Here is a 27,881-nt window from a genome sequence, read left to right as displayed (position 1 = left end):
TCCAATCACATAGTCTAGTTTTGAGTTTTACTGTGAAATATTTGACAATTATGACCATCACTGTACAATGTTTGAAGCTCCGAAATACAAATATATGGCATTACTCATTCTGATAAACCGATTACATGAACACAACCCATAATACTGGGTATTATGTGGCAAGTATTTGCCCTTGGCAACACTGTCCATTACATTTAGTTGCAGTGACAGCTGTTCTGCAGAACATTCGTATCCTTTTGGTAGGGCGACATAAAAATTTTCCACCGCTTTATATCTGTCAAAAGTGCGCGAACAGACTATAAAAATTTTGCTTATTGCTGTGCATGTGTTACTGTTCGAACATATTTGTAATTCAAAGTGCTAAATTTATGAGTTTGTTTAAAGAAACACTAAAATTCTGCATCAGGGATAATAGGTGATAAATTCGGGTCTATTAGTTTGTGTGCGTGTGTATAGAAGTCAAGTTAAGATAAAGTATGCGTAAGACGCGATCCCAAACCCATGCAGAAAACGCTGTGCTCTCGGGCAGTGCCACGAGCAGTTCGCGTTCTGGAGTTGTATCCTCGTCCACACAATCAAATAGTAGTCTTTCAAACCAACAACAGCAGCAACAATATCAAATTAACTCACCCAATAATTCACAAAAGCGAAGCAATTCACAACAGTCGGCGTCCGTGTACATTGATCCATCCCGTCTTAAGGTAGGTCTAAAATCGGTTAAATAGCATTTTACCGACTTTTTCCAGGAGGTGTAATAGCAAAGCTTGGAACAATCCCACAGATTTGCAGTAAACATCCAGATCAAATAATCTGAAATGCAATGCTTTATTAGATATGAGAAAGGCATGATTTTTGTTTAATATTGCGATTTCTTTAATTTCCCACTATTATTCCCTACATTTTGGCGGTGTTCATTGGAGTGGTATTTTATTCAAATCAGAGATGTTTCAAAAATCAAACAGTGTTGCCGTATTACAAACTAAATTCCGCAGAGTAAAAGTAACAGCGATGAAGATAATTATTAGCTCAAAATATATTTAATTAATAACAACATATAAATATATTAAACATATTCAAAGTTGTAAGGGCTAAAATCTACTTTAGTACAAGTGGTCCAATTTTTGGCCAGCGTGCAGACTTTTCGATTTTAAACCCCGGCCGAAGGCAGGCTACCTATCCTCTTTGGGATCGCCTTAGCCCACTTTGGACTCTGTCCATAGGAGAATGTCTCAAACCCGGGTCGAAGGTCGGCCACCTATACTCAATCGGTATCTCGAAAACTACGCTATTCTGACAAAATTTTTACTTAATTTTTTCTGCTTAAAATGTACTATTTTTACCAAATACGCAAAAAACGGAATTTTATTAATTTCATGAAAAATTGCTGCCAGAATTAACAAAAATATAAAGGAAAATACCGATTTTCACATGTCGATATCTAGAAAACTAGACTTTTCCGCAAATTTTTTACTTTACATTTTCGTTTTAAAATCCCTTCTCCTACACTCAAAACAAAATTTTGTTTTTTTTTTAACAACTTGTGCTAAAGTAGATTTGTTCCTTAGAATTATATGCACAGAGGATATAATTTAACCCATTTGTGTATAAATTTTACGAAGTTTTCAACTGTTTTGTAAAACAAATATATTTGATTGATAATCTGATAAATTCGAAATTTGCCGTTTTAAATACCTGTCCCCAATAAGATATTATTTGTTAAATAAATAATCAAGGTGTATACGGCCCTTTTAGTAATATTTAACAATTTTCTTTCGAATCACCAAAATATTTACAAAATCTTTGAATATGTTTTGAAAACATCAATTATTAACTTCAAAAATATATCACCCTTAGTTAAGGCATGGTAGCAGTTTTTCGTTATAAACGCATTTAGACGGCTCAACTCAACGATAATAATCGTTTTAGAGAATCATTTACACTAAACCTAACGTTCAAATAAACTTTAATATACGACCCAAAAGTAAATGAACACAACAATGAAATTCTCTAAACCATGCTAAATTTCAAAATAAATAAAATTATTGCTACATTGTTAGAATTATAGCAAACAACTTTGACAAATTGTTTTTTTAATTTATTTTTAATAAAATTTGTTATTACACGTTAAAAGTAATTTTGTTATTGCATTTTCTAAATATTGTTTTTCAATGTCAATAATAATTTTTATTTCCGACAATTTGTTTTAGTTTGATCTGATGATATGACTATTCAAAACATTTAGTGGTTTTTATTCGTTATAAAAATTGTATATATAATATGTAATGAAAATGTGTTGCATATACCACAAAATGGTTCAGCCGTAAAAAAGAAGAATTTCGTGTATACTGATTTTCATAATGCCTATCGTTTTACATTTTAATTTTCTTAAAGGTCGGTAATGATTTTGTGTTTCACATGTGAACATCAAACATTTTCAAGAGTACTTTTTTATATTATTTTAAAGGAGGAAACATTATTGATAATTTAGACCATTTTCTCCATGTTGCTGTTTAACTTGCAATTTTGATTTCCACTAGTGAAATATAAATTCAGCAAAGGCCATTGCCAAGAAGCATAGTATCTTGAGATAATTTTACATAATTTTCTTGAAATTTGCTGCCTGTATTCTTTCATTAATACAGGTTTTATTATTCAAGGGTCATATGGCATGCATCACCTTTTCCCTTGCCCAGCACACCCTGTTTCAATATGTCGAACGAGCTCTATCAATCGACTGACGTTTATAGAAACAGCAGACTTTTGGTTATAAATTCAGCTGTTCTTCCCCATTTCAGTCGGTCGATTTAGCTCGATCGACATACAGAAACAGCCTGTAAAATTATAAAAATATATATGAAGACGATTATATTTTTATCAAGTCTCGTGAAACATTATATATCTTTAAATTAATTGAATATAAGCTGGTTTTACGCTTGAAAAATGAACATAGTACTTACCTTTAGACGCAGAATCTCTTGATGTGCCAAAGCTCAAAAGTGGATGAGAACACAACACAATGTTACAACATCAAGCCGTAACACAATGAAAAAAATGCAGACGTATGCTTTAGACTTTTTTTGCTTTAAAGAGCGGAAGCCTCCTTTTCCCGGGATTTTCGTGACGGAATTTACCCGAATCCCGGGATTTTATTTTGTTTTTTTTTTTTAATTTATTAAATTGTTGGTTTTTTAGGGTTCTAATTAATTTTTATTAATACATTTTTTTATTATTATTGATCCAATTTAGCTTATTGCATTGTCGTAATAAATTGAAATTGGTGTCTTCATTCAGTATAAATAACAGACCAGTGTCGACTGTGAGAGATGGTTTTCATCTGGAATTTAGGATGCCTTGATATTTTCACGATGTTACTTAAAACGTTGAAATATAAAGGAAAATCCTTAAAATCTTTTGTTGAATACGAATAATATGAAATAGCTTTTATTTTTTTTTGTGTTCATATATTTTTGTTAAGTAGCAACTTGAACTTGCTTTTTAATTTATACATTATATATGTAATTTTGTTACTTTTTTTAATAAAATTGAATTGAACAAAATTTGATTTATGTACTGCAGTTTTTTGAGGCTGTAGATTGTTATTACTTAAAATATTTAAAGAATCGGGATCCCGAAAAAAATCCCGGGATTTTTAAAAATCGATACCGAATGACAGCCCTAATATTTAGATGTTCCCAATAAACACAAACGTTTGAAAAATGCTAAATTTCAACAATTTTTCAAACATTTTTTCAAAGGATTATGGTAATATTCAAGTTGAGAAATTGTTGAGAAAATCGCGTTCTCAACAAAAAACAGACATTACCCTCAACAGTGAAATTCAACACATTACCAATAATATCTCAAGTGTTATCCTCAAATTGAAATGCATCGCTACTCAATAATTTGTCAAACATTTTGCGATGCGAGTCAAATTCAAAATTAACATCGTTGCAAAAACTTTTCAACCTAAATGTGTATGAATGATATCCCCACTTCAAATTGAAAGTCAAAGCCAAAATTCTATGGATTTTGTATAATTTATTCATTTTCATCAAAATAAAATATATAATAATACACTACACTACATAATACACTACAATACCAATTGATAAATAATAATCTTATTAAACATATCAACAAATAAGAACAAAAAAAAAAAAAAAACAAACAACAAAACTTTAAATATCTTAAACATTATTACTAAACACTTTTGCATTGATAATTCGATTTCCTTCCTTTTGTTGTCATAAAACAGCATTAAAATTTATTAACATGCGGGCAATTTGAAATTAGGAACTTACTGGACCGCGTGTTAGAATTGATTTCCAGCAGAAGGAATTCACAAAATATCCATTTTAAACTGATAATAGCATATGAATTAAACTGACGATGTGATGCACATTTTCATTCAGAAGTTGTTGATTTCAACAATTTGTTGTTTTTAACAATTTTAATTGGTTGCTCTTGTAATGATTCTGGAAACTTTTTCTTGTCGATAAGCCACTCATTTTTCATTGGTCAGCTTCTTATTGTTAGCAAGAATGTAGCATCCAAAGATTTTAGTTTTCTGCAAAGAGATTTAAATTTAGTGACTTTTCTAAAGTGTTGATTTAATTTTTCATATTGACGTACCAATTATTATAAACTATTTGAAGCAGTCCCAGTTAATTGTCCACCATGTTTTCATCTGTCAGCTTTTTAATGTTTTCAAGAACGTAGAATCCATAATTTTAGTTTTCTGCAAAGAGATATACATTTAGTGACTTCCTTAAAGTTTTATTTCATTTTTTATTTTCACTTACCTATTTTTATAAACTATTTGGTTATTTGTCTAAAATTTTCCATTTTTTATTTTTTCTTGCAATTGACCACGAACTTCGTTGCATAAATAAGTATTGAAAACCACAGGGGTTTTTCGTTGCATTTTAGAGTAGTGTTTTGTCAAAGTTTTCTCATATTATCTTCAACACCTTTTCAAAGATTTCGTCAACATTTTGGCAAATTGGAAGTAATTCGCAAACAATTTGAAGATGTATTGAAGATGAGCTATTTCAAGTCAAGTTGAATTTATGTTGAAAATTATATTTACCCTCAAACTGAAAAGTTGTTGCAATTGAAAAACGCTCATCCTGTGTTTATTGGGTTGCATTTGAAAATTGCTTTTTCTTTCGTTTGTGGCCATTGTATAATACAAAAAATTGCCAATATGGCAACTTTATAGGAAGCGCAATGTGCCGTTTTATACAACTCTGTCGCCGGCTGTTGGTTGCGTTCATTACTCGTACACAAATGATTTCTTACCTAAAATATTGGGAATTTTATACATCAAAGAATTGACCACTCGCCGCCATCACATATTCTACTCGACAGAATTATTTTATTTCCTCGTAGAAGAAACACATTTCGAGTGTAGAAAAAGTGTGCAAAGAGAAAATCATTGCAAGCGTAGAGAAACAATCATTTGTTTGTTAAAGAAATAGCATATCGCACAATATTTATCAATTAAAACCTATTCCATTTTGATACATGCTTGAGAAATTTGCAATTCGGAGAGCAAAGTGAAAAAGAGTTTTGTTGAAAAATCACCACAAATCGACAAAATGAAATTTAACATTTGCAAAAATGTTAAATAATTGTTAAGGTATCCTAACAGATAACGGGTAATATGGTATTCTGTGGAAACATTTGTAATTTTTTGGTCATTTATGTTTTTTGTGAAATGCGGCTGCCAACTTTTCGATTTTATCATTTATCGTCTTGAACTTTTTTCTTTTGTTTTGACCCTGTGTAGTTGTGTGTGTGCCTTCAGCCCAATCGGTGTATCAGGCTATACAGTGTGTGTGTGCATCCGCGTATATATATACGAGGATTTTGCATTTGTATTGGTTGATGCAAGTCGGTGTTAGTGGAGGGATTCAAATGTGTTGGTGTACTTTATATTGTTATTGTTGTGACCTGTGTTTATATGTATTTGTATTACCGTATGCGTATTAGTGGCCAATGTGATTGTGTTTGTGTCTATATACACATTTCTTTGGGGTTGTATTGGTGTGTTTTTCCTCAAGCACGGCACAATATTTTCAATTTCACATTGTACATAGACAATTGTTTAAAAGATTACCTTTAATTGTTGTTTTGAGTTTTTGAGAAGAACATCAAATTTGTTTGTTTTGTGAAATCAATGTATGCCAATAATGGCTTACAACCATGAAGTTGTTCTCTCTAGGTATGCTATCAACAATATATGCTGCCACCAATGCATTAAGTGGAATGAATAGGCACGGCATTGCATGGAAAACCTTTCTAAGAAATCCTGTCCACTAAGAGTTTTTCCATAAGAATTTGCAGAAGTAAACACCCCCGATCGTCACATTTGGAGGTGTTCACTTATGAGAGGTTAATTTTCTTGTGGTGATAAATCAAACGTCTCATAGTGTCTAAGTTTGAGGGATTTCGCTATAATACAATATACAACAGAATTGTCACATAAGGATGTTTTATTGCAATAGCCCTTTAAACGAATGAATGTGTAACATCAATTTTGTTCCAGACAATATTGCTGTAATGAAGAAAACTTCCCAGTTGTTTGAGAGTAAGAAGGAGCTGCTAATTATTAGATAGTCCTATGAATACTTGACATACAAAATGTGAACATTTATTTTTTAATAGTCTCTTTTTTTATCACGATGCACACTAATCGGTGCGAGTCCTGCAAAATAAGCTTCCATGTTGGTGGAGACCTCATTTGAATTAAGATAATTATTTGAATTTGAATACAAAAAGACGCCACACAGGAACAAATCAGGAGAACTCGTAGTCAAATTCTGCCAATTTCGGGTCTTTGGACCAAGTATGGCAGTTGCTGTAAAGTGCCGCAGCTATTCTTCGGTCTCCAATGTATACCAGTTAGCATTATATATCGTCGATTACCATGAAATGTAGGCGAAACTCCCCCTAAACAGTTTCAAAGACAGTTCTGAAATGCACGCTAACTACTTTATTCTGACCAAATTTCTTACAGGATATGATCCATGCAGCCGTTATAAATTCATAATTCACAGGAACAAATCAGTAGAACTCGTAGTCAAATTCACCACTGTGGTATCACAATGGACTGAATAGTCTAAGTGAGCCTGATACATCGGGCTGCCACATATTGCTGTGCTTATGGCCACACGATGTTTCGAAATGACTGCTGTTTCAGATATCTTACAGTTTTGTAGCCATATCCTCCACGGTTGCCATTCTTGGTTTATCAAAACCGGCAAACTCTAAAACATTTTTTTTTTTTTGATTCTAGTCGAAGAAATTTCACCGTTATACACCTTTCAAATCCATTTTAAATTTCTAAAAGAAAGAATAGAAAATAATCTGCTATACCCTCCCAGTGGATTAAATATACTCAATAATATGTAGAATTTCAGGTAAATTTTGTTAAATATACTCCCTCAAGAAGATTGGTTCAATTGCTACGGTTTCCGAAGTTACATATAAAGGGGCAACCCTATCATTGAGCTGAGCATAGAATCGGACAGCGTTCATTTATAAGAAAATGTAACCATCTGTGGTTACGTAATGGACTAAATATTCTAACTGAGCTTAGAATAATGGGCTAGGTATAGCCATAAGCGTAGTAAGGCCTCTGAGGGGAGGGCTTTGTCCCCTCCAGAAAAAATTAGCCCCCCCTAGAATGTGAAAACCTATATTTGATTTTCCATTATATATTGTTACTGTAGTATAGATAGGGGGCTATAGCCCCCCTGGTTAAAAATGTCTAGATACGGCAATGGGTATAGCCTAATACCTAGTCTAACCTACCTACCCCACTCAATTAGTGAGCCTCAGCTATTTTTTCCCTCTCAGTATGTTTAGTTCAGGTTATAACTGTCTATAATGGTTATATTATTGTAAAAAATACTCATGGAAATTGTTTTTAAATAAATTTCATCTATGCACTTACTTCGTAAAATGAACAAAAGCAGAAATCAACTTAAAAACTTTTCTGATTTCGGTGAATTGGTTACCACCAATTTCATACACTTTTAGCCAAATATCACATGATTTTGTGTTGCATATTTTTCTGCTCGTTACTGTAAATGTGGCTGCAAATCTATAAATTAATTGATTGATTTAAAAAAAAAATAATAATAATTATTCCAAATATCTATATCTTCGTAATCTGTAATGTTCAGGAAGATATGGATGGATTAAAGAATGAGAAGATGTATCCACCAAAATTCCATAAACAGTCTCGTCTCATATTATCTTTGTTTTTTATTCAAGTGTTACAAGCATTGTTTACTTTAAGAAACTAAATTTATTTTGTTTTTGTATTACAGGAATGTGAGGAGATGTTAAATCTTCTTCGGGTGGTCGAACTGCAAAAGATTCTATCATATTTAAATATTTCCTTTGCGGGAAGAAAAATAGATTACCAAAGACGTATTATATCATTACTACGCACCAGTTTTGATCTAATAGCTCCCAAAATACGTGAAGTCTATACACAATCCATGTAAGTTACTTTCATTTTTAATTGTGAAATATCTTATTAATAATAAATATTTCAGTGTTGAACAACAAGCCAATCAATTTGGTCCAACAGATCCTAAAAGAATGTATTCACAAATGCAAATGCAACCAAATCCCGGAGCCATGGTGGGTGGTGCTCCTGGTGCTCCTATGGGTGGTGCACAGCAAATGATAAATCAAGCAAACGCAGCTGGCATGCAACCTGGTATGCAACAACAAGGCAATAATGTAGTGCCATTTATGCACGCCATACCCTCACAAATGCCAATTCACCCTGATGTACGTTTAAAAAAGCTCGCCTTTTATGATGTTCTGGGTACATTGATCAAGCCGTCATCGTTGATGCCTCGCAATGCCCAACGCATACAAGAAGTTCCCTTTTATTTCACACTGACCCCACAACAAGCAACAGAAATTGCGTCAAATCGTGACATACGTAACAGTTCCAAAATTGAACATGCCATACAAGTGCAATTGAGATTTTGTTTGCTAGAAACAACGTGCGATCAAGAGGATTGTTTTCCACCGAGTGTTAGTGTTAAAGTCAACAACAAACTTTGCCAACTGCCTGTGAGTATAAGATATTTTGAATGTAAAGAAATTTCATTATACTATATGAAGTGTATTAAAATGTACGTTCTGTAACGATAAAGGGCCTCTATGAGGCTGTGTTGTTACTAATAAAGTGAGAAAATAAAAGTATCTTTGGGCTCTTGCAGAATGTCATTCCAACAAATCGTCCTAATGTGGAACCCAAACGACCTCCACGTCCAGTAAATGTCACATCAAATGTCAAATTGTCACCCACAGTCACCAACACAATCACCGTGCAATGGTGTCCTGACTATACACGAGGCTATTGTATTGCTGTTTATTTGGTTAAGAAATTGACATCAGCACAGTTATTACAAAGAATGAAACAGAAAGGTGTTAAACCTGCAGACTATACCAGAGCACTTAGTAAGTTTTGTCGTTATTAATACTAGTCTTGGCTTTTATACAAACTTACCAAATTAATTTACATTTATTCAGTCAAAGAGAAATTGACTGAGGATGCTGATTGTGAAATTGCAACCACAATGTTGAAGGTGTCTTTAAATTGTCCTTTGGGCAAAATGAAAATGTCAATACCCTGTCGTGCATCAACTTGCTCACATTTGCAATGTTTCGATGCCAGTCTCTACCTGCAAATGAACGAACGTAAGCCTACTTGGAATTGTCCTGTTTGTGATAAACCTGCCGTTTATGATAATCTCGTTATTGATGGGTAAATAACAAATAAATTTCAATATTTTTGATTTTTATAATATTGACACATGTATCTATATATTCAAAGTTACTTCCAAGAAGTGTTGGCATCAAATCTGCTTAAGCCGGATGATACAGAAATACAATTACACAAAGATGGTTCATGGAGTACTCAGAGTCTGCGAAATGAAGGTCAAGTTTTGGATACGCCGACTAAGCCTGTCGAAAAGGTCGAAGTCATATCGGATGATATAGGTAAATATTAATAATATTTAAAAAATATAATCCATATATTCTATAACAAATATTAATATACTCTTAGTATATAAAGGCATTGCGAACACGGCTGGCACAGTTGGTAGAATTCTACCAAAAATTTTAGATTTTTTACTGTTTGCTAGATTGGTAGAATTCTCGATGTTTATGTAGATTTTGAAAAATATTTCTCTGGAACATTTAATTTTGAGAAAATTTTCGATAGAAATAAAATTTTGAGAAAATTTTCTTTAGAAAATATTGACAAAATTTTCTATAGAAATAAAATTTTGTCAATATTTTCTATAAAAATAAAATTCTGACAAAATTTTCTAAAAATGGGAATAAAAATTTGAGAAAATTTTCAATAGGAATAAAAATTTGAGAAAATTTTCTATAGAAATAAAATTTTGAGACAATTTTCTATGGAAATAAAATTTTGAAAAAAAAGTTATAGAAATAAGAATTTTGAGAAAATTTTTTATAGAAATAAAATTTTGAGAACATTTTTTATAAAAATAAGAATTTTGGGAAAATTTTCTATAGACATAAAATTTTGACAAAATTTCCTATAGAAATAAAATTTTGACAAAATTTTCTATAGAAATAAAATTTTGACAAAATGTTTTATAGAAATAAAATTTTGACAAAATTTTCTATAGAAATAAAATTTTGTCAACATTTTCTATAGAAAAAAAATTTTGACAAAATTTTCTATAGAAATAAAATTTTGACAAAATTTTCTATAGAAATAAAATTTTGACAAGATTCTATAGAAATAAAATTTTGACAAAATTTTCTATAGAAATAAAATTTTGGCAAAATTTTCTATAGAAATAAAATTTTGACAAAATTTTCTATAGAAATAAAATTTTGGCAAAATTTTCTATAGAAATAAAATTTTGACAAAATTTTCTATAGAAATAAAATTTTGACAAAATTTTCTATAGAAATATAATTTTGACAAAATTTTCTATAGAAATGGGAATACAAATTTGAGAAAATGTTCTATAGAAATAAAAATTTGAGAATATTTTCTATGGGAATAAAAATTTGAGAAAATTTTCTATAGAAATATAATTTGGAGACAATTTTCTATGGAAATACAGTTAAAAAAAATCTATAGAAATAAGAATTTTGAGAAAATTTTCGATAGAAATAAGAATTTTGGGAAAATTTTCTATAGAAATAAAATTTTGAAAAAAATTTCTATAGAAATAACATGTTGAAAAAAATTTCTATAGAAATACGAATTTTGAGAAAATTTTCCATAGAAATAAAATTTTGAGAAAATTTCCTATAGAAATAAAATTTTGAAAAAATTTTCTATAAAAATAAAATGTTGAGAAAATTTTCTATAGAAATAAAATGTTGAAAAAAAATTTATCGGATGTCTTAGAGATTTGTTTGTCTGTATAAACGATTTTTAATAAATGTTTCTTTGTATTTTTCAGAATTAATTACCACAGAGGATGTAAAACCAGTGAAAGCGTCTCCTGCATCAGTAACCATTTCCGCAACGGAACAGCCTTCTTCAACTACAAATAGTGAAACTGTAAATACTAATTTTTCAACATTCTATATTAACCAAGACATTATACTATACCTTTATTCACAGGTCGACTTAACCCTCAGTGATTCAGACGACGATTTGCCGCTGGCTAAGCGTCGCCCAATAGCAAAAAATGCTCAGGGAGGTACGGCGTCAACAATGAATGGTAATGGCGGTGGTGGTAATCAAAGAGGCATGTATATGCCACCAAAAAATGGTACGTTGGACTCATTTTCGTACTAAATAATTTTACAAAAAAAAAACTAATTATTTTGTAAGAACGAAGAAAACAAACAAACAGCAGAAGTTAAGAAAAACAAACAAATCTAAAAAAAAAAAACTATGTCTCGAACTGACAAAAAAGGGATAACAACAAATTATCATAACATTATCTATGTTATACATATTTAAAATATCATTACAATCGTCACCATTATTAAACATAATTTAGTTTAACTCATCTCTCTCTCTCTCTTTAGTATAAACTTTTTACATATTTTGTTTTCGAGTTTTCCTTAGTTTAGCTTTTGAACAAACTACAGACAGTTATACCACATAGTTTTTATTTAATATTAATTTATTTTTAAGGTCCAATATTCAATTTCTCTGTAAAAATATTACCTTATTAGTTTTGCGGTTGCTATATAATGCAATCGATACATCATCTCAGCCCTTTATGCGAGAATTTTTATTGCACATTCGCACATTGGCCTTAATTCGAATTGACTAAAACCTACCAAAAACATCAATTTTTCAATGTCCTTCATTTTATTTAATTTTTGAAGATAATTCTAGTTTCCTCATATTGCTCTCAAAGGTTTGATCTTAAAGTTCAATAACTACAACCTTATTTTATTTTTCACATAGGGTCTCCCTATGTCCTTTTTTTGTTTAATAATAAAATGGAAATTTTCCACGATACATACTGCATAAATAAAAGTCTTTAGTTGTGGATGATACATAATTTTCAAATAAGTTTCAAATCTGCAAACGAATTTGTTTAACTTTTTGCGTGCTAACATATGGCATTCACTATATTGTATCTCGTTTTATTTCCATTCAAAGGATTGATCGAATGCGCAATCGAAAAATGTTAGTTTGGCGATATTTTCTTAGTCCTAAAACTTAAAATCAAAAATTCAAATTGATATTGGATTTAAGTCGAAAAGTATCTTGATTTTTCATAAACTCTTCCGGTTTGCGAATTCGAATATCGGATGATGGGAGAAAATGTTTTTTGGAGAAGCTTAGCATTTCTAAATATTTGAAATCGCGATGCTATTACCATTGAATGCCCTCCAAACCCCGATATAATTTGCTGAAATACGTAAGCGGAAAATGCGTTTAAAATTTAATTCCGTTCGCATTTCTGAAGGCGTGTGGCTAAATTGAATTCTCTTCTAATGCTGTAAGTCGCATAGTATTGCCACAGATCCCTATTTTTTACTCACCACTACACGTTGTTGTTGCTTTGTCACATGGTGGTTATTTTATTTAATAAGAAAATGCTCTGATTGTACTACAACTTGGAATATCAAAAAAAAAAAAAAAAACAATTCAAGGCGATTGTTCAGTTTTAAATATCATATCATTAAATATATGTAACGCCAAGGAGATGGGATGGATGGGATGCTAAACATAACCAAGTCGAGCAACGATAGCCGAAACATTTTTTTAGTATTTTGAATACAATATCCTAGTCAGCAAATATTTTTACTTGTTACCAGCAAGATAGAATTATTCTACTCTCATATTTTTCAGAATATGTGCTTTATGTCAAGATTCAGACATACATGCGCTTTGTCAGAAAATTAATCGGAATATGAATTGAATGTCTTAGTTAGTATACAGGAAGTATGATTTGTGGAATTATTATGTTCATCTCTCAAATTGGAGATATAGAAAGCTTTTTTAAGATCAACAAAACAAGATTTCAAAACACGATCTTACATGATTTTCGGTGGACTGGTAGAACCGATATTTCTATTCTTAATGTAAAATTGCCAATTTAATGCAAAATATAGGCAAGTACATCTATTTAGTTATTTTAATAAATTGCAATGAAAAACACTTCCAAATATATACAACGTACATAGGAATTGCAAAAATGCGTATATTTTAATAAATTAGCAAATTGCTTTTTCGTTGATTTTTTTTATAATAATTTTTGATTTTGATAAAACAACATCGTCCACCGATATTGGAAAATAATCCGGCTATTAAACCTCGACTTTCGTTGATTTTTTTATAATAATAAAAATAGATTTTCCTTTCAAACTGTCGGTTGTACCGGTTATTTTTATAAAAAAAAAACACATCGTCCACCGATATTGGAAATTAATCCGGCTATTAAACCTCGACTTAAAAAAACGGCTTTTTGATCGCTATAAATCAAATATATGCCAGACCATTTTAATAAGTAATCATTGTTTTATTCGACTTGTTACTAATTTCCAATTTTAATGTAGGCTATAGCGGATGCTAATTTTTTTGAACATTATACGCAAGAATCGCCTGTAACGGATGCAAAGCTGCATAATATATTTTTTATGGATCGATATAATGGATATAAATTTAATTTCTCAAGATTTCTAATGCAAAACATCTATTGCGAATAAAAAAAAACAATCGCCAACTATTTGCTACATGTGTTTCGTGAGCCATTACTCTACTCTTTATGTGTGTTAGTAAATTACCAAATATTCCATATACCACGTGAAGACAAATGGCTGTCATCATGTTTCCGCCAATTTAAAAACAACAAAGGCTTTGTTTAAAAAGTTAAAATTTAATGCTGAATATACAATACAAATACAGAGAATAAAAAATCGTAAATTTGTAGACATGTACACCTTTTGTAATATATTATCATATCAAAATTTCACAGTCTATTATCTAATGTTTCATGAATATCCACTCTTACAGTTTTTCCCGGCATTTTTTATAGATAGCGACTGATGCTGCTTTTGTAATGATAACTTTATGAAATAAGAAATATATATCAAAACATCAAAAAAAACAATTTGGTAGTTTTATTTTAAAAGTGGGCTTATTTTGAATAACAACATTTTTATTTTACTTTTTAACAAGTCATATACAATTTATATGAAAATACATAATACAATTTTTTGGGTGCCAATTGTACTTTGAAAATGTTTTTTTTATATAAAAAGAATAACTTCTAATAAATAAAATTTCAAACTGCATATAATGCATATTTTGGAATTTCTATTGTAATCCAATAAATGTTTGAGAATATTGATTTTATTTTTATATACATTTTTAAAATTTTCATTTAGTTACATTACAATAAGCTGTGATGTCGTCAGTTCCTTTTTCTTTATAAAATGTTTTTTTTTTTTTTTTTTTTTTGTAACATTGGTTTGTAAGAAATCGAATTCCTTTACCTAGTACAGTAGATAACGGATATAAGCTGCGTTGCCAGAATTGTTTCACCAAAAACCGTTAAATTTGCCCAAAAAATAGCTAGAAAAGAAGCTAATTTTTTTGTATCAAAAGTTACATTTTTGATTGAAATTCAGCAAACTTAAATGCTTTATTTCACTTAAAATGCATATTATTTTAATTGTATTCATTTTAATTCTACTTCTGTGAGACTATAACAATATTTAAATCATATTAGCTCTGTTTGCGTACTCGATACATTTTGATTACTATCACAAATTTTTACTGGTAGTCCTTCGTTTACATTTCACAGAAAAAACATTTTTCCCAGTAAAAACTTGCAATTTATCAGCTGGTTTATCATCAACAATCCAATATAAATATTTTTCGTTTTATTTGGTTTAAAACCACTGAATTAATGATAAATTCGTGAACGTGTACACTTCTACTAATTTTAACCAAGAGAACAAAACACATTCTTACTATCTTGCAAGTTTATACTGAATAACTTTTATTGGAAAATTACCTAAACAAACCTATTGTTGTCCAATTTTTGTAAAAGTAAATCCATTCCATTAACCCTCTAATGCCCCAATTTTTTCTTACACTGAAAAAGCATGTCCGGTTTCAAAGATTTTGTACACTAATGTTTTTGGTATTGATTCCGAATTGGAATTTTCAGCTTTTTCTTCATGAGCTATCAAAGAGGTTTAAAAACGCGCTAACGATTTCCAAATTCAGACTCGACTTCAAGTAGAAATTATTCTACGTATACGTTTTTAAAATAAAGTGTTGAAAAACATCTTCTATTTTTTAACGCTTTTTTTGGTTTGTGGTCAGGATACAAAAACTCCACAAATTTAAAGACGTTTTCTTTAATTTTAAGAATTTTTTAGAATTGACCCTAGCCTTCTTTCATGTGAAGATACCAATTTTTAAGTTGAATCACTTAGCTATAATGACAAAACGACTTTATCGGCTTCTGGACAAGGAAAAAAGTTTATATAAGAGAAATTCACAAATGCTATTATAACCAAAATTTGCGTTCGTATTTTAAGGACATGAACTCTTTGGTCTCACGAAAATATTTTTTCAGCGTACAAGGCAATTCACATCTACTATTTTAATTTAGTAATGCTAATATTCTAAATGTAATATTTCAATTGAGCTTTGAAATATGTGGAAAACCTTATTCTGGCAACAAGGCTTAGATAGAAAACGCCGTTTTATTACATATTTCAATAGAAACATGTCGAAAATAAAAAAAAAACAAAAATAGCTAAAACGGTCATGAAAAAAAGCCGGAAAAAACCTAAAAGCTAAATTCATTTTTTCCCCGCTAAACGACTCCAAAAAAAGCCAAATCTAGCGGGAAAATAGCTAAATTAGCAACGCTGGATATAAGATAGTCAGAAAAAAATCTTATATGCGTTTTTCTTATAGGGAATTATTGTTTATAAGAAAAAGTTTCTTTTAAGCATACAAATGGATATTAGAAAATTCTTTTTGATATGAATATATTTCATAAAACTCCGGTTTTGTAGTTTTCAAATATTTTTATTAAAAAAAAACGAAGAAAATTGAATAATTTTATTCATAAAAAAAATAATAATAATAGGTTAGGTTAATGTGGCAGCCCTATTTGATTCAGGCTCAGTTGGGCTATTCAGTCCATTGTGGAAATATTTTAAAAAACTTTGGTTTTGAAAATTTCGTTTTGTGGTTTTCAAATATTTTTATTAAAAAAAAACGAAGAAAATTGAATAATTTTATTCATAAACAAATAATAATAGGTTAGGTTAGGTTAATGTGGCAGCCCTATTTGATTCAGGCTCAGTTGGGCTATTCAGTCCATTGTGGAAATATTTTAAAAAACTTTGGTTTTGAACATTTCGTTTTGTGGTTTTCAAATATTGTTTATTAAAAAACAAAGAAAATTTAAAAACTTCATTCTGCCATGGAATAAAATAATAATAATAACAAAAATAAAATAATAATAATTAAAAAACAAAATAATAATAATAAAAAAAAATAATATAATATTAACATTTCAAGTTCGGAAAAGCATTAGCAGGATTTAAAATATTTTTTGCTTATCTTTGACCAAATCAAATTTTCTTATACGGGTTTCTTATAGGCTTGTCATCCAGCGTGATTGTAAAATAGTTATTTTATCAGGTTTTTATTCTTATAAACGTTTTTCTTATGGGAAACATTTCGTACCAAAGAAGGATAAAAGACGTGGTGTCTCGATAACATTTTCTTATATGAAATGTGCTTATATCCGTTACCTACACAGAAAAAAATTTCACCAAAAATTTTCCAATTAAAATTTTACTTGAGTTTTAAAAAATATTCAATTAAAAATTTAATTGATTCAACAAATTTTTTAATTGATACAAAAATCAATCACAAAAATTAATAGTATCATTTTTTTATTTTTTTATTGGATCAATTAATTTTTTAATTGATACTATCATTTCTGTGATTGAAGACATTTCAATTAAAAAATTAATTGGATCAATTAATTTCGTGATTGAATCAGAATTTTTTTTTTGTGTGTACTGTATATGATGCTAACTAAGCCGTTAAGAAGTTTTTCATATAACGCTACAGTATATAAGCCAGAAATGTATTTTGCTCGACTTCGACTTTAGCATTTTCAGCAGCCTTGGCTTCGGGTAATATTCCATTTTAATAGAACTTATTTTTGATTCTATGGTAGAGGGCACAAAAAAATTGGCCGATATAAATTATCTATGGAAAATATGTATGCAAGAGTTCTAAATTTCTCACTTAACGCCAATTGTACACCGAAAAACCTTAGCAATTTAGGAGTCTAATAGAACTCTATAGCAACAATAAAAATACAAAAAATTTAAACTTATAATTTTATTTCAAGAAGTTTAAGAAGTAACATCTTGGTTTTGGTCTCTATAGTAGGAGTGTGCGCGTGACACGAAATTGTCGTGACACGCGTGAATCACGTGAATCGTGAACAAAATCTGAAGCAACTCTGACGACTGAAACAAATGTGGCGTGCGTGAGAAATAAAATCGGTTTGTGAATGTGCGTGAATAAAATTTCTGCAAAATCACGCTCACGCAAAAAATTTATATTTAATTCTTACTCGTATGTTAACTGGCATTAATTTAGCTGTCGAACTAGATTCTATTAATGAATTTTGTTACCTTTGCTCATTCCCGGTTGGAAAATATAGTGAGTCTCGTGAATCGTGCATGAGCATGAGTCATTAAAAGTAGTTCGTGAGTGAGCGTGCGTGAGTACTGGTTTTCATTTCGTGAATGTGAGTGAGTGTGAGTAGCTACCACACATATCGTGCCTGAATAAACATTTTGCTTTGTGAATGTAAGTGAAATTTCACTCACGCGCACACCTCCACTCTATGAATGTTATATGAAAAATTAGACGATGTTAACAAAAAAACTAATTTAATTTTGTGACATCAAAATAAACCTACGGTCCAATTTTTTTGTACTCAGTTGTGAATAAGTTTATTGGTTTTTTACTTCTAATTTAATTTCCCTGAGGGTGATCATCGGAGATGTTTCGAAAAAACAACATCTGTTTTATTCCCATGATTTCAAGTCGAACTAAACAAAAATAATTAACAATTTTAAAGTCAACTATCAAACAACAATAAATATTTTTTCTTATATATCGTCTGAGGCCAATATTCGTTTATTCATATAATCCCAAATATGCATTAAATTCTTTATTTGTATAGATTCTATACAGTGAGAGTAAATTTGTTTTTTTTTTTTTTGTACGCGTAGGCCGCTCGATAGCTACAAGAGCTTATGGTCACCCGTGCTATTTCAATATTTTTTTCAATAGGATTTATTGAAGAAAATAGTTTTTCAACTTTTGTTATGTTAATTTTGCTAACAACCATTTGTTTCTAAAATTTATTGTATACCGTATACGGGAACGGAGACAAATTTCCGTTAATTTGCAGAAAAAATCGAAAATTGCGTAAAACATGAAAATTGTCCTCTATATAAGATAATTTAGTTCTTTTTCAAATGCGAATATTTCTACAGTTTCTTTTTCTCTCTCCATTTAGTTGCACCAGCGCGCAATGTATCCGTATCGATTTCCGCTACTACCAACTATAATATTGATCAATTGCGTACTTTACGTGCTGTTGAGAAACGAGGACGTAAAGATAATGATGATGAAACTCTATTGCGTTATGGTTCATTATTAAATCGTATTGAGAGCGTGATCAATAGTAAGGCCAATAATAATAATAATAACAACAACAACTGTTCGAATTCAAAAAATCTTAATGCCAATATACAAGTTAATGAAATAACTATAAGTCGAGTTTCAAAAAAGTCTTAAGATATCGAAATTTCATTGCATTTTCCCCCCGTCTTTGTTGTTTATTGTTTAGTATGAACACTCTGCAACACAAAATATATTTTACCAGATAATTCATATGTTAATCGTTATTGTTTCATGTGATTGTTTTTTTGCTTAATTTTTCCATAGGCTATAATATTATATGTTTTATTTTTCTATTATTTTATAATTGTAACTCATAATTAGATGTGTATTTTAGAATATTTTGTAATAAATTAAGAAAAAAATTTTAAAACGTGATGTCTCTCAAAATGTATACTTATTATTCCCTGTTTTTTCATCTCTTTAATTGCTGCTTTTATATCATACGGATTTGTATTTTTATAATTACTATTGATAATTGTCGAATTTGTATTCTCCAAGAGGGAGGAGATTTAACTCAGGATCAAATTCTAATGGATTTACGTCAAAACAATAACTCTTCAGTGAAATCAGCGGCATCTTCTGCCTCATCGCCGTCTATGGGTTCAGCTGGTCAACGTTCAACACATGGAGGTATTACATCATCGACACAAATTGTTAACAATAACGATATTTCCGATTAAATTATGACAAGGGCTTATCACTACAAATTAATATTTAATCCCCTTATTCAAAAAAAAGTTAACGCAAACTTTTACTGCCTTTTTCTATATGTCGAATGAGCTCTATCGATCGATAGAAATGAAAACAAACAGCTGAATTTATAACAAAAAATCAGCTGTTTCTATGCATTTCAGTCGATCGATAGACAGGCTGATAACCTACTTTTACTCGACAAATTCCTTCGACTTCAACTGTCAGTGAATTCTTTCAATATGGTTATAAATATATATGTAATGTGACAGACAATGGAAAAGTATGATGCAAGGTATATTAAGGACTGTATTCTCACTGTTTTCGTAATACTGCAATATCGGCCTCATTTTGATTTTCAGTCAAATTGAAACAATGATCAAGAAGTGACAAATGTTAAGCAAGTGAAACTGTAATTTTATCAGTAAAGGTGGGTATTAAGTTCGAGTTTAAGGTGAGTACTAAGTTCAAGTTTAGCCGCTAAAATCGCTAAAGTGAAAACTAAATCACTAAAAAAAGGCATAAAATTGTACATATATATTGCAAATTTTATTATAACTTGATGGGAAATAGCCCAAAGCAAATTTTCACAAAGTTTATACTCCTTAAAGTGGATTATAAAAGAAAAGTAATCATGAAAAAATGACGATTTTAGCGGCTAAACTCGAACTTAATACCCACCTTTAGCCGCTAAAATCGCCATTTTTTCACGCTTACTTTTCTTTAATAATCCATTTTAAGGAATACAAACCTTTTAGAAATTTGCTTTGGGATATTCCCCATCAAGTTATAATAAAATTTGCAACAAATATGTATAATTTTATGCCTTTTTTACTGATTTAGTTTTCACTTTAGCGGCTAAACTCGAACTTAATACCCACCTTTATAAGGAAATATGCAAATTTACTGCATGGTGTTTGACAGGGGGAAAGGGCAAATCAAAAAAGAAAAAACCACTAGCTATGTCTAATTCTGTCTAGTTGAATCCATGTTACAAGAAATTATAAAGTAGCCTTAATTCCTTAGGTGACTTTTAAGAGAGTAAAATGTCAAAACATATTAGTTGTGTTCCTTTTTGTTACTCGTAATAGGTTAGGTTAGGTATAGTGGCAGCCCGAAATTTCAGGCTCACTTAGAGTATTCAGTCAGTCAATTGTGATACCACAGTGGTGAACTTCTCTCTTATCACTGAGTGCTGCTAGATTCTATGTTAAGCTCAATGACAAGGGACCTCCTTTTTATAGCCGAGTCCGAACGGCTTTTCACATTGCAGTTGGACCACTTAGAGAAGCTTTGAAACACTCAGAAATGTTCACCGCTGAAAAACTTTTTGGTGGTTGGTCGAAACTCGGTTTTTTTGAACCCATGATCCTGTGTATGCAAGGCGGGCATGCTAACCATTGAACCACGGTGGATTGTAATAAAAGAAATAGTAGGTATAGGAACACAACTGCTGTAGTTTGACATTATTGCGAGCTATAGTTGGTTGTTTTTTTTTTTTAGGATAATGAGGCTGAATCCTTGAGAATACCTTTTAAATATGCCTTTAGTATGATGTATAACACAAAACATTTAAGTACATTTCACTCTTGCATACGATGTTTAATATCGGAAGTAGATCTCAATCTCGAAAAAACAGAAAAAATTTAATTGGAAGTCCTTTTCTTTATACACACAGAAAAAATATGACCAATTCAAATTTTTAATGAATTTTACAAAATATTCAATTAAAAATTTAATTGGTTTCACAAATTTTTTAGTTGAAACAAAAATTAATTTTTTAATTGGAACAATTAAATTTTTAATTGACTTTGGTCATTGATACTATCATTTCTGTGATTGAAGACATTTCAATTAAAATTTGATTGGATCAATTAATTTCGTGATTGAATACAAAAAATATTTTTTCCGTGCATTATCTTTCGTTGATCTTGGCATATAGATTTGGAAAGTATCAAATCAATATAAAACTTTATATGGAATGATGATTCAAGGTGGATACTATGTTTCTGTTTCGCATCGAAAACCAAATTGATTTTGTGGCTACTTTTTAAAATATCTAAAGGTGATTTCTTGTTTGCGAAAATATGCTGCCATATACTCCTACACAATAGCAACAGTAGTCAGTTTTGGTTTTAATATGTTACCCGTTTAGCCCAATTCTGAATATTCCCTAGGGAATGTGTTCCCTGGGAATTCATTTTCCCCGGGAATAAAATCCTATTCTAAACAGTAGGGGAAGGGAATAACATGGGAGAAATAATTCAGAGTATTCGAAGACAGCTGTTTTACTTCAACTGTTTTATTTTAATAAATTTTTAATATTAAAATTTTGAATTGAAATTGTATTAAATTGATGTAAAAGTTGAGTTAAACGCGAAAAAATTCAAAAATGTTTAGTGTCGGGTTTATGGTAGTAGCTGAGGAGAGGCGTATCAACGTAACAAGGTCTAAAGGATAGAAAGGAGAAAGCTACGCGATTCCATTAAACCACTTGAGTTGCCTGAAACGTTGTAACTACATACTTGTACATGAAGAGGTTGTTACTTAGTTCATGGGATTTATAGGGTTAAAGTGGCAGCCTGATTTGCTTCGGACTCACTTAGACCATTCAGTCCATTGTGATACAATATTATAGGGTAAATAATCCAGCCTTCAAATATCTGTTGGGTGTATTAGCAGTTCACATTCCACCTCAACGCAAGTCTTTTGGATTATCTCCACTAGTAAGATTAGGTGCTACGCTTCTTTGTCGAAGGTGGCTACCAAAAAGGGCGTAGGAAAAGATCGAGACATATCTGTGGCCCAGAGTAGCCTGAACAAAGTTCATAAAGAAGTCATAAATATATGTAACCCTAGGATAGGCGATAAGCTTTCGATCACTAAGCGCTCAAAGTCAAATTTGGTCTGGCCAAACCAAGTAGTATATCCTAGGGTTAAAGAACACCTATGCCCGAATTGGATATATTTCATCAAAACGGAAGAAGAAAACTAGTAAATTTCTTCAGCTTTTTAAGCCACGCGGGACACATGTTCGCATTATTGCTCTTTTAAGAAACAAGCACCTACATTAAAACTGGAAGGGATATTATAGTTTAAATGTAAAACCTTTATTTTCTATATAAAAGAATTTTTAAAATATGTACAGATCTCTGACCATGAGATGAGCATTCGGTAGTTGGATGCATCCCATCATCAATTTTAATTTAAGGTTTTCGACCGGAAATTACAGAGAAATGATGCATTTTGGTTACAACTCCCTTGATTTTTTTGGGGGGGAATTATTCCCAAAAAATGTCATCGTTTTTTCCTTTTTATTGTTATTTGTAATAGCAATTTTTCCCCAAGGGAAAAATTTCCCATTTCCCCAGGGAGATTTTGTTTAGAATAGGGGAACAGGGAATAGGGAAAAAATTCCCAGGGAGTTGTTATTGAGAATTGGGCTAGTTGTATTTTCAAGAACCAAAATTATATACTTAAATGCTTCTAAATGCGAGAAGGAAATATTTTATTTGCTGTTCAGCATAAATGCATATGGCTTGATTTCAAAAAAAAAATATCTGATTTTTAAAAATATATTTATGACATATTCTGAAAATATGGTTTTTTTTATTGTTGTAGGATAACCCTATTTTTTTCTTTTTGTTATAGTCAAGCTTAAACATGAATTAAAAAAAGCAGACAATATTTGCTTTACCAACAAAGAGTAACTGTGAGATCGCTTTTTCAGGAGACTGCAGATTTTCTACTATATCTACTTACAATTGTTTTGCTCTTTCTGCTTCTGATAATGTCATTCTAAAGTCTCTGCTAATTCATAATTTTATGAAGAATTCCAAATATTATTTGTTGTATTTTGTAACCAATTACGACTAATATTGCACTTTTTATTATAATTTAGAAGAAACCTTATTTTGCTCACATTTTTCTATTTCGAAAGTCATTTCATATTTTGCTGTAGAGTAGGAGGGTTAGCATGCCGTCGTTGCATACAAAAGGGTCAATCCCAGTTACGACCAAACACCTAAAAGTTTTTCAGCGGTAGATTATCTTCTCTCAGTAATGCTGGTGACATTTCTGAGTGTTTTCAATCTCCTCTAAGTGGTTTCACCTCATCGTGAAAGGCAGTTCGAACTCGGCTATAAAAAGGGAATCTCTTTTCAAAAATCGGGTGATAAGAGAGAAGTTCACCCACCACTATGGTATCAGAATGGACTGAATAGTGAGTCTAAAATATCGGGCTGCCTTTATGCCTAACCTAAACTATGTAAAAAAATCATATTCAATATGAAAGTTAGGAACTTAACTGCCGATGATTTTTAAGTTAATGTTAACCGGAGAGAAGATATTTGGAGCTACATAAAAATGGCCGTTATAAATTTTAAAAATAGAAAAACAGAAATTAATTTGGATGTGTGTGACTGTTTTTCTTTCAAATGGGGTTTCGTACGATTTCAGGAACAGGGCATGAAAAAGCTATCCGCGAAATTTGTTCCTCATTTGGTTTGTGGAGATCAGCGCAATCGTGTGACCACTTCAGAGAAGATTTTGTTTCTTTTAATCACAAATATTGTAGGTAGTTTCATAACAGTAATCGAAACATGGATCCAATGATACAGATCGGAGAACGTGGTGGGAATATCTCAATGATCGGGCGGAATGTTTATTACCATCGTTTTCTCCGATTCACAAGATGTGATCCAGTAGTAGAGGAAAACAAAACAGATGTGATCCAGTAGTAGAGGAAAACAATGTGATTTGTAGTAGAGGAAAACAATCATAACATTTATTTGGGACGATTCAATGCTGAGTTTAAGAATAAAAAGGACCATGTCACAACGATAACGCGCCGAGCCACGTCTCCCCTCAAATTAGGCTATATATTGCAAACTTAAAAATGCTCAAATTTTTAGGCCCAAAGTAAACATATTTTTTGACGAATTAAAATGTTTAAACATCCCAGGGCCTGCCAAGTGTATCGAAAAATATGTATCCTCTAGGATAATTATTCATATGACCACACACGTAAAAAGATAATTTGTATAAGGTGATATCCACAATTTGAAATTACTTGTGTATTTAATAAATATTTTAATTTTAGTTTGTTAATTTTATTTAGTTTTTTTCATAAAACAATCAAGCCCTTATTAATAAAAAAACACTTATTTTTTATTTCAGTTTTTTAAAGGTAGTGAGCTTGTTTTCGTACATATATGACCATTAGAGACTATGCATTATCCATTTTACTTGGTACTCCTCTACGGTATAGTCTTTTTAGCATAACCTCTAATTTATTTGTTAAATCTAGGTCTAAGTTACATATATTATGTATTTTTAAGAATGACCTATGTTTTCAGCTCGATTAGTTTATTACTCGTATACATATTTAATTATACTCTCTGTTATATTTCTAAGACGCCCAATTCGGATAAGCTGGTGATAATTATATGGACTTAAATTCTATCACCAATTTTAATTTTCAGTTTTAAAGAGTAATGGTCTCACCATACATTACAAATTAAAATCTCAAGTTTGTTTTTGAAAATCCAACATTTTAAATAAAAGCTATCTGCCGATTTTTGAGATAGAAAACTCAATTTTAGTTAGAAACATCAACGGAATATTCGGCTGGATCTTAGTTAACCCTGTATTATCAAAAGCTCTATCTAGGTTATTGAATTGTGGACTAAGATATTGTAGAAGAAAAATTACCTAAGAAATTGAATTCTATTAGAGATGAGTGGCACGAAAGTGTTGTGACTAAATTGAGTCATGAAATTAATCGTTAGCATGATTTTGCGTAAATATCGTGAGTCTCGAAATACGTGAGTGAATAAAATGTTTGGCAAATCATGCCCACGAAACTACTCAAGGTTACCAAAATAAATAGGCTCACTGTCACGATTTTTACTTAGAAAACTTCGTGAGTCATGAAATGTAAATAAATCAAATGAATCGTTAGCATGTTTATGCGTGAGTATGTGAATAAAATTTTTGAGAAATTATGCACACGAAATTGCTCAAGTTTATCATCATACATATGCTCACGGTCACGATTTTAAGTACTCTGACGGATTATCACTATGGCCTGAATAGTCTAAGTGAGTCCGAAAACAAATCGGGCTAACACTTTAACCTAACCTACATTGACGAGTTATTCGTTCTCACAATTTTTGTCAAATACAATACTACTTCATCATTCCCACTTTTTTAAATAGTTTCATGAGTTACTCAGGAAGGATTCTCATTATGCCCATTAGTTTTTTTTCTGTAGAAATTAAATGTGGATATCGTTTTATATAGAAACTGACATCACAGTGACGTTATCATTCTACATAACGTCACTGTGATGTCAGTTTATCATGTCGGTGGAACCAATAAACAACAAATTTTGTGGCTGTCTTTGGAAAGCAGGCGTGAGAACTGCATAGTTGGTATTGTTATGAGAATCTAAAGTTCAAAAGGATTTTAAAAATTTGGAGAAGTCCACCTTTCGACTTTTTTTAGATTTTTACAAAATTTGAAAAAATCGATTTTTGGAATTTTTAATAATTTGAGCCCGTTCGAAACCGAAACTTTTTTTTACTAGCATTGGTAAAAATTTTACGTAAATCGAAGTTAGTATAATTTCACTAGCCCAGGGGACTAGTAAGAAATTTGACATTTGTTGAAAATTCTTGACATTTACGACACACTAGGCTTGGCATGTTTTGATTATATCAAAGCAAACAAAAAGTAGTTTTATTTTATTAATGAGTACACCAAATTAGCAATTGTTTTTCACCATACTAAATTGATATCTCACCACAGTAAAAAGTTTCGGTTTCGAACAGGCCCTTTGAAAAGTCGCGTTTCGACTTTTGCAATTATTTAAAAATCGAGTTTTGAATGTTAGGCATAAAAAGAGCTCCGGTTTCAACAAAAATTTCAAATAGATTATGTCAAAACGTCGGTTAATCGGAAATGTATTTTTGACTTTTGTATCCCTACTACATAGTATATACATATTTCTTCAGCAAACTTCCGACATTTCAGCAGCAGTTGTGCTGTTAGGAAAATACAATATTTTAGTTTTTATATTGATATTTGTTATTGATGCGTAGTTCTTCGCATAACTGTTTTATTAACTTATCAGACTATGAATAAACAGCATTGTGGTGAACCTTTAACCGTTTTGGGCTATATTTTTTAAAAAGTCACCAGAAATTCCTTTTAAGCTAACATTTAAGTAGTGTAAATAGAAGAAATAGATTTATGATATTTTTTACAAAAACAAAAAAAAAAATAGTTATCACAATAAAAATACATATATATGGAGGATCATATTACATAAACCAAATTGACGAGTTTTTATTTATATACATATTTGTAACAATGTATATTTTAGATTCCCCATTGAAATATCATTAAAGCCTTTTGTTTTTATTTCCTATAACATTTAGGTAAGCAAACCACTCTACCACATTATTTTATAAAAATGAATAAAAAGCCTGAATCATAGACAAACAAACAAAAAACTCAAGCCAAACTAAAACTACAATAAAAATAGCAAGTTTACAAAATCATATATATACATATTTGGAAAATAAGAAGCTGCAAAATACGATGAATAAAAGAACTACTATATAAGAATAGTTAAAAAAAAATAAATTTAAACGATATAGAAATTACATATAATTTAATAAATGTAAATAGAAATGAAAATAATATAAATATCATTGTTCTTTCTTGTAAACACTAAATCCACACTAAACCTGGGCGAATATCGTCTGATACGCAAATATTTCATAAGAGGAGAAACATATATGAAATATATATATTACTGCAAATTTTTTCTTTTTTTATTATTATTTTTTTAATATTTGTGTATAGCTGCGCATAAATAATTATAAAAAATTCTTGGTAATACACATACATACTGTAAAAAATTGAAATAAATTAAAAA

General features: G+C 30.5%; 1 protein-coding gene across 7 annotated transcripts; it reads left to right on the top strand.

Moving 5' to 3' along the window:
* Positions 1–211: 211 nt before the first annotated feature.
* Su(var)2-10 (E3 SUMO-protein ligase Su(var)2-10) lies at positions 212–27,881 on the top strand. Of its 7 annotated transcripts, XM_075312565.1 has the most exons (10): positions 212–701; positions 8,340–8,515; positions 8,571–9,102; positions 9,252–9,492; positions 9,565–9,799; positions 9,869–10,035; positions 11,490–11,590; positions 11,654–11,804; positions 19,745–19,876; positions 25,115–27,275. In XM_075312565.1, exons 1-10 carry the CDS (start codon positions 477–479, stop codon positions 25,120–25,122), a joined length of 1,968 nt encoding a protein of 655 aa, XP_075168680.1. In that variant the 5' UTR covers positions 212–476; the 3' UTR covers positions 25,123–27,275. The 7 variants fall into 7 exon arrangements, with proteins under 7 accessions (XP_075168680.1, XP_075168679.1, XP_075168681.1 ...); XM_075312564.1 differs by lacking the exons at positions 19,745–19,876; positions 25,115–27,275 and adding an exon at positions 19,080–19,633; XM_075312566.1 differs by lacking the exons at positions 19,745–19,876; positions 25,115–27,275 and adding an exon at positions 27,379–27,881 and having other exon boundaries at positions 213–701.

This window comes from Haematobia irritans, chromosome 5 (genome assembly GCF_050003625.1).
Source record: "Haematobia irritans isolate KBUSLIRL chromosome 5, ASM5000362v1, whole genome shotgun sequence".
Taxonomy (NCBI): domain Eukaryota; kingdom Metazoa; phylum Arthropoda; class Insecta; order Diptera; family Muscidae; genus Haematobia; species Haematobia irritans.
This window is presented reverse-complemented; position numbering and strand designations above follow the sequence as displayed.